This window comes from Scleropages formosus, chromosome 20 (genome assembly GCF_900964775.1).
Source record: "Scleropages formosus chromosome 20, fSclFor1.1, whole genome shotgun sequence".
Classification (NCBI taxonomy): Eukaryota; Metazoa; Chordata; class Actinopteri; order Osteoglossiformes; family Osteoglossidae; genus Scleropages; species Scleropages formosus.
The window spans coordinates 11,611,476-11,618,622 of record NC_041825.1 but is presented as its reverse complement, the minus strand read 5'-3'; the positions used below and the strand labels follow the sequence as shown (position 1 = coordinate 11,618,622).

General features: G+C 39.8%; 1 protein-coding gene across 2 annotated transcripts in view; it reads right to left on the bottom strand.

Moving 5' to 3' along the window:
* Positions 1-12: 12 nt before the first annotated feature.
* The window catches only part of myh11a (myosin, heavy chain 11a, smooth muscle), a 31,102-nt gene continuing 23,967 nt past the window's right edge, over positions 13-7,147 (bottom strand). For both annotated transcript variants that reach the window (XM_018739787.2, XM_018739796.2), the window contains 13 exons: positions 6,797-6,901; positions 6,523-6,675; positions 6,063-6,311; positions 5,756-5,968; positions 5,392-5,604; positions 4,855-5,016; positions 4,639-4,767; positions 4,462-4,550; positions 4,242-4,365; positions 3,929-4,137; positions 3,358-3,466; positions 3,043-3,215; positions 13-1,654 (listed from right to left, as the gene is read on the bottom strand). In XM_018739787.2, coding sequence (XP_018595303.1) covers positions 1,513-1,654; positions 3,043-3,215; positions 3,358-3,466; positions 3,929-4,137; positions 4,242-4,365; positions 4,462-4,550; positions 4,639-4,767; positions 4,855-5,016; positions 5,392-5,604; positions 5,756-5,968; positions 6,063-6,311; positions 6,523-6,675; positions 6,797-6,901 — 2,070 coding nt within the window. In that variant the 3' untranslated portion in view covers positions 13-1,512. The remainder of the gene's footprint in view (positions 1,655-3,042; positions 3,216-3,357; positions 3,467-3,928; positions 4,138-4,241; positions 4,366-4,461; positions 4,551-4,638; positions 4,768-4,854; positions 5,017-5,391; positions 5,605-5,755; positions 5,969-6,062; positions 6,312-6,522; positions 6,676-6,796; positions 6,902-7,147) is intronic.

Genomic DNA, 7,147 nt, shown 5'->3' with positions numbered 1-7,147 from the left:
AGCCTCTCAGGGTTGTGTTTACACACTTTATTTCATGTGCAAGTGGTTTCACAAATATATTGCAACTAGTAACACATTGATTTCAATTTAATTGAAATGTGGGACTATGCCAACTGAAACTTTTAGTGATTGGTGCATGAATTTGTGCAATAGCTGCTAATATTTTAATACAAAATACCTAAAATTGTATTCATTTATAAACTGTTGGATAGTTACATCTGTAAAATTCCTGTTCAAAAAGACTGCAGGGGAGTTTTTTAGTTTTACCTGTAATTCTCATTTTATGGATTTGCTAAATTTACAACCAAGGACTCCATGTTTTTCATACACTTTATGTATACACTGTTATACCTGTCCACAATACTAATCTTTAAAAAGTCTAAATTCCAAGTTTCTCATTTTGAAGTAAACTACTATTAAAGTGAGCAATAGAAACCTATAATCTAAGCAAGAACTTATGCAAAAGGGACTTTCTCCCAACTGCTTTTTAAAACCAGATGTTCTATTAAACTGTTAACTGATAAACATTGGTACCTTTAAGAGGCTTAGACAGGAAATGGAAAGCCAAAGTGCACACAAATTAAGGCCGTAACATGATCTCTTGGTATTAGCTATACTACAGTTCTATAAGCAGACCTCCTGAGTTTGAAAACCATTTGTCACAAATTATGGAACATCAATGAGTGCCCAACTAAACTGATTTAATTTTTCATTATCCAGTGTAATGATAAAAATGATCAGCTTCACCATGAAATAAGACAATGTGAAACAAATCTATTTGGAAAAATAGGTGTTAGATTTAGGAAGCATTGATGAACCATGACAAAAGTGTTCATATGAACTAGTCTGACATGGCTTTGCTTTGTCAGGACAGTTAAACAGCAGTTACAGAAAGTGAAGCGAAGGATTTACATTCCTCTATTAACTATGGGTCTTCCAACAGTTGAAAAATTATAAAAATTTCACAAATACCCACCAACATATAGACAGTAAAACATACCTCAGTTTGCAGTGCATTGATTGGGCTGTTTCACCTACTGCTCTGTAAGCGGGCTGCAAGTTTTTCGAAACGACCAAAAGCAGACCCTGTGATGTCACTGTAGATCAAAGTGATCACAGCTGTATCTGGCAGGTGTAATCGTTCATTAAAGTCAATGACAAAATCCACAGAAGGAATGTAATAATTTAGAGTGCAGTACAGGATATTGCAGCACAAATCAAACAAAAACTCAAACACTTAAACCAATGAGAATGAATGTTTTTGACAACAGAACACATGCTTTCACATTCCTTTTGGTAATGAGGACATAACATTATGCCCTGAAAAGCTGAGGGATCTGTTCACTCTTTGTGACTGGCTGACACTTATCTTTTGTTTGCTGTGCGTAATTGTGGTTGAAAAGTATAGATTAAGTAGGTGTTAATTTGGTTATGTTGCTAAGCATATCTGCCTGGCAACATATAAAGTACTTATTGAGAAGGCACTGCTGAAGAATCATTGTTTAGGGTCCTTTATTCGGCGCTCTTGGTTCCATTGAAATCCCCCTGTAAGTCTGCATCTTCTTCGGAAGCTTCTGTGTTATCGATCATTCCTCTCCGTCCCCCACCTCCAGAACGCCGTGGTGCACTGGTGAAGGATGGTTCGTTTCCACGCCTGAAAGTCCACAGAAACATATGGGGTGAATATCAAGGAATATCATACTGATGGACAGCTGTGACAAGTGGCAATGTTCTCTTTCAGAGCCTTTGTGGGGTATGACAACCTTTGACACTTAAGGTATAGAATCATCCTTTTAGCCTTAGAGCTGACTTAAAGATGGCATAGGAACAGTGCAAAAATACCACCTAATAGCTTACACTCTCCATGAAAGGCTCTAAATAAGATCTTACAACTTCCAGAATGTGACAATTTGCCACTCCTCTATTGCAAATCAAGACTATATACTGTAAAGGTTTCATGTAGGATCCTTCAGAGAAGGTATTACCTTTTAGCTCTTGAAACAATTCATTGGTACTCCAGTTCCAAATGTTCACTCTTCCCTAATGCTGTGAATATTCTTATTTTCTACTATCTCACTTAAGATGCACAAAGTGCAGCACATTGGATTTACATTAAAAAGATATTTTAGGCCTTTCCTAAAGAAAGGCAAACGGATGAGTCAGCCAAGGTTTACTATTTGACCTCATCCAGGTGCAACTAATTTTCTGATGATTTTAGTCACTTTCACATGTGTATAGCCAAAATAAGAGAAGAAAAGAAGAACTCTAAATGCAGAGCAGTAAGAATAAGGTATATAGATTTACTGGTAGGGATATACATAGGAAATGATGCCGTTACTTGCATGATAAGGTAAATGAAAGCTGTCAGAAAAGAGGGAACCACCCGTCACAAGGTGGAGCCCACAAAAGCAAGAGAAAGCCTTTCTATGCTTGGCTTTGCATTAGGCAATATGCCAACTTTTGTTATATAGCCCTGGTTATACTGTATACTATGACATGTTAATGATATTTTGATCCTTGCAAGCTTAAGTACTAAAAGCACAGATGGCAATAAGTTAGAGGGATGAAAGGTATAATGAGGCAGCTTGTGAAGACCACAGATACCTGCTGTCACTGCATGGGATCCTGATTGCCTCTGTAATAAAGACAGACTTTATATGATTTGATTTCCCTGAGCAAGGCAGACCTGGACTCGAAAGACAGACTCTTAATCTAAGGAGGTGTTTTCTGATTGACTCTATTAAGTGTCTGTTTTCAGTTTAAAACTATACCTTATTCATGGCATTAATAATAGATTTTCTATAAAACCAACAATCTGAGAAATAGTGTTAAACCCTGATGTATAGGAATGTGTGCTCAGTTGCTTAATATGAAAAATGAGTTCTATGAGCATCCTCTCAAGGGCTTATGCGACCTGAGGGAATGACACATTGGCTCTCTATGAAGAATGCTCCAGTAAACTGTTGTCAAAGACTCCACTGAACATTTGAGACAGAGATTCAGTCAACAGAGTTGTGTCCTCTTGTACATCAGCTCTTGTACCTGAGCTTGTTCTTCAATGCATTGACTTCTCGGTTCAGTGCTTCGTTGGCCTCTGTGGCTTCGTCCAGCTCCCTCTGCAGCTTTCTGCGTGCAGCAGTTATACGCTGAGACTCCTCCTCTGACTCCTCCAGTTGTCTCTTGAGTTGTTTCATCCTTGAGTTGGACTTGTCTGCCTGTTGAGTAGAGGGTTGGAGGCCTTCTTTAGTAGGACATGCAACAAAACCTCTCCCGGTTGACCAGTCCCTTGCTAGTGTGTAATGAGAGAATTTGTAGGAAAGTTCATGTATATAAAATTTTTGTGCAGAGATGGATCACCTGGTCCTTGTACTGCTCTGCTTGTTTCCGTTCATCCTCCACCTGGATCACCAAGTCCTTCAGCTTCTTGTCCTTCTGGCGTAAGGCCTTGGCAGATGTCTGCTTTTCCCTGTAGGGAAACAGGTATGTTACTAAACACTTCCAAGAAAAAAAAAAAAAAAAAAAACAAAATAGTAGCACTTTGAGCCGTTTCATTATGAATAAAACTGGCTTGTATGACCAAATACTTGCAGAGTAAGAATTCACAGTCAAGCCAATAAACCAATACACTGGGAATCACAAAGTATACGGTCAAAGTGATGACAGTGGTAGTAAGAAAGACTCACAGTAACCAGAAGATGAGAAAACTGATAGTGCTGCTCATGTTTTCAAGAGCCTTGTATGACTGTTTGCATTCCATGAGTAAATGTTCCATTTAACAATAAACTGATTCATATCCTTGCATATTATATTCATAAGCCAGCAGTATATTGCATTTTGACATAAGAATTATAAAGGTGTATAAATTGTTTCATTATAGTGTCATTATTACAAAGAGAACAGGTAAATTTCTCTCATGGTTTGTAGTCACCTGTTCTCCTGCTCCAGCTGTTCCTCCAGCTGTTGCACTTTGGCTTCCAGAGCCATGATGCTGGCTTTGAATTTGGACTTCACTTGGTTCTCCATCTCCTGGAGTTTGGCTTTAAGATCCTTGTTCTGCCTTTCCATCTGTTGCCGTGCACTCTCGTTCTTTTGAGCTGTAGTGCGCTCTGACTGGAGCTCATTGTTCAGCTGTTCAACCTAAGAAATAATGCAGAGAGACACAGAGGATGGGGTGTTGGTATAAAACTTTGTTATGCTTGGTATTTTCATGAAATGTACGATCATGACGCGTCCTGTTTTACTTGCTGCACACTCTTCCTCAGTCTGTCATTGACCATCTCCATATTGCTCTGCTCTTCCTCCAGTTCTTCTTCCAGCTGAGCAATTTTAGCTTCCAAGCGCCGTTTCTCATCAGAGAGTGCTGACCTGCACATGGAAAGAAGTTACTGCCATTGGCTTCAGCTTCACAAAAACTACACTGCATTTTAGGTGCTTGTTTCATTCTTCTGTGTTAACACTCACTTTCCAGATGTGTTGCTGGCCAGTTCATCAGCCAATTCATCTCTTTCAGCTTCAGCCTGTTTACGTGCCCTCTCTGCTGCTGCCAAGTCCTATAAATAGTCATATTTGCTGAAGTTAGGCCTATATTTGTAGGTTATCCTGGCTGAAGAGACCTGATTATGAACTTCATTGTAGTACCTCCTGCAACTGTATAAGCTCAGCCTCCAGACTCTTGTTTTTCTTCTCGCTTTCCTTGGCAGAGGCCAACACTTCTTCCCTGGCTGCACGAACATCATCCAGTTCTCTCTGGTAGTCCTTCATTTGGGCCTACAAGATGGAAAACAAAACTAATGAAATCAACACAACTTCTTTGAAGACCACCTCAATCATTTGCGTGTCGTTCACTCAACGCACCTGGATCTTGCGAAGCTGTTTGATAGCCTCATCCCTGCCTTTGTTGGCAGTCTCGATCTGACCCTCAAGGTCTTTGATATCTCCTTCTAACTTCTTCTTGGCTGCTGATGCTGTGGCTCTCTGCTTGCGCTCATCCTCCAGCTCTGACTCCAACTCCCGCACCTAAGAGAGATGTTGTATGACTTCTTATTCATTCATGCATTATCTATAACTGCTCTTCCAGTCCAGGGTTGCAGTGGTCTGAAGGCTATCGTGGAAGCATAGGGTGTGACACTAGGAAGGATGGTATAACTTTTCATGTGTTACCATTTCACCTGTGCACTGCAAAAGTAAACTTAAAACTTTATATGTGTCTCATAAGAAATATAAATAACAATGACTTTATGATTATAGAGGGCATTCCATCTATGAATTATATGTTGCAAAGAGCACCTAACCCCTATTTTACACCCTCTTGCATATTTTAATACATCAGGGCCTTTGTGGTCTACCTCTGATTTAACTGTCATGCAGAGGAATGAAGACGACAGATCACACCTGTTTAATCAGCTGTCGTTTCTTCTCCTCGCCTTGCTCATCCCTGCCCTGCAAGTCTCTTTCGAACTGGGCTTTGAGAGCCTGCATATTAACTTCAAGCCTAAGTTTGGCATCCTCAGCTGCCTGCAGCTCATCCTCCAGCTCCTCCAGCTGGGTCTTCATCTCTTCTACTTGTGCCTCAAGTCCACGCTTTGACTTCTCAAGTTCATGCACCTACAGGATGAAAAGATTTTATAAGAGAAGAGTTTGTCTCATTGGTCATGAGATGCTGATAAATGCATTAAAAAGAAATAGGAATAAAGAATCATATTCCAAATAATTTGTTTATGAAAAAGTGGAAAGCATGAACCACTAAGTCACTCACATTCTTTCCGACATCATCCTTGGAGCTGATCAGGTCTTCCATCTCTGTTCGCAAGGCTTTATTGATTCTCTCCAATTCTTCACGTGACTCCTGGGCTTCTTCTAGTGCCCGAGCAAGGGACAGGGCCTTGGTCTCTTTCTCTCGGGCCTCAGCCTCTGCACGATCACGCTCATCTGCATACTTGTTGGAAATGCTCTTCTCCTCAGCAAGCATCTGACAGAGGAGAAAAAGAAAAATAGGTGACTACCAGTTAACCATGTATGTGATTTGCCTCCTTCGCAAGATTTATCACAATATAAGCACTAACCTGGTCAAACTTCTTCTGCTTCTTCTCCAAGTTGGAAACTAGCTGCCTCTGGTTGTCAAGGTCCACTAATAGGTCCTCCAGTTCTTGCTGTAAACGATTCTTGGTCTTCTCCAACTTTTCATAAGCTGAGGCCTTTTCCTCAAACTGTGTGTTTGCTGCCTCCAAGTCTCTCTGCAGCCGTTTCTTGTTTTCCTCTAGGAGCTCTACATTGCTGACAAACTCCTCCAGCTTCTTCTTGGACTCTGACAGCTGGTTTTGGCATAAATAAGAAATTAGTGTTCAAAAAAAAAAAAAAAAAAAAAAAAAAAAAAAAAAAAGCTGCAAGCTTTGACAGAATGTATATGGAGACTAACATACATTTAGTACACATTGCTCATAAGTAATCTTCAACAACCAGTCACTAATTAGATAATTTCATCTTTTTTTTTTTTTTTTTTTAAATGAGGGATGTAAGACTAACCTGCACATTGAGAGTAGAGACATGCCTTTCCACTATCCTCTTGGACTCCACCTCCTCATCCAGCTGCTCCTGCAGTGCATTTCTATCATCTTCCATCTGACGTAGTCGCGTTGAGAAGTTTAGCTTCTGGCGGGTCTCTTCTGCTAGCAGTTCCTGAGAGGAAACATACATAATGAGTTTAATGGCAGGAATATAAAGTGAGATTTTTAGAAAAGTGTACAATTACCATACAAGTAGGTGGTAAAAGGTGGAATCACCCAAACTGTGCCAATACCTGTACATCCTGAATCTGAGACGTCAAACTGGTCACATCTTTGCTCAGCTTGATGTTCTTGCCTTCTGCTTCATTGAGAAGATTAGTCACACTGTCCAGTTCCACCTGTCAAAAAAGTTTTTTTTTGATAATTTTACACATATATTGCTTTCTGCGATAACTGGTTAATTGACTAAACTGAAGACATCGAACCTCGGTGCAGCAAGTGGTAGGGAACAAACTAGGTTTGCTTGAGACTTTCATGTCTGCAGCTATGTCTCCTTCTCTTAATGTAATGCATAAATTGTACTTTTGCTGAAATGTACATCACTTTGGACAAATGCATCTGCTAAATTAATAAATGTAAGACAT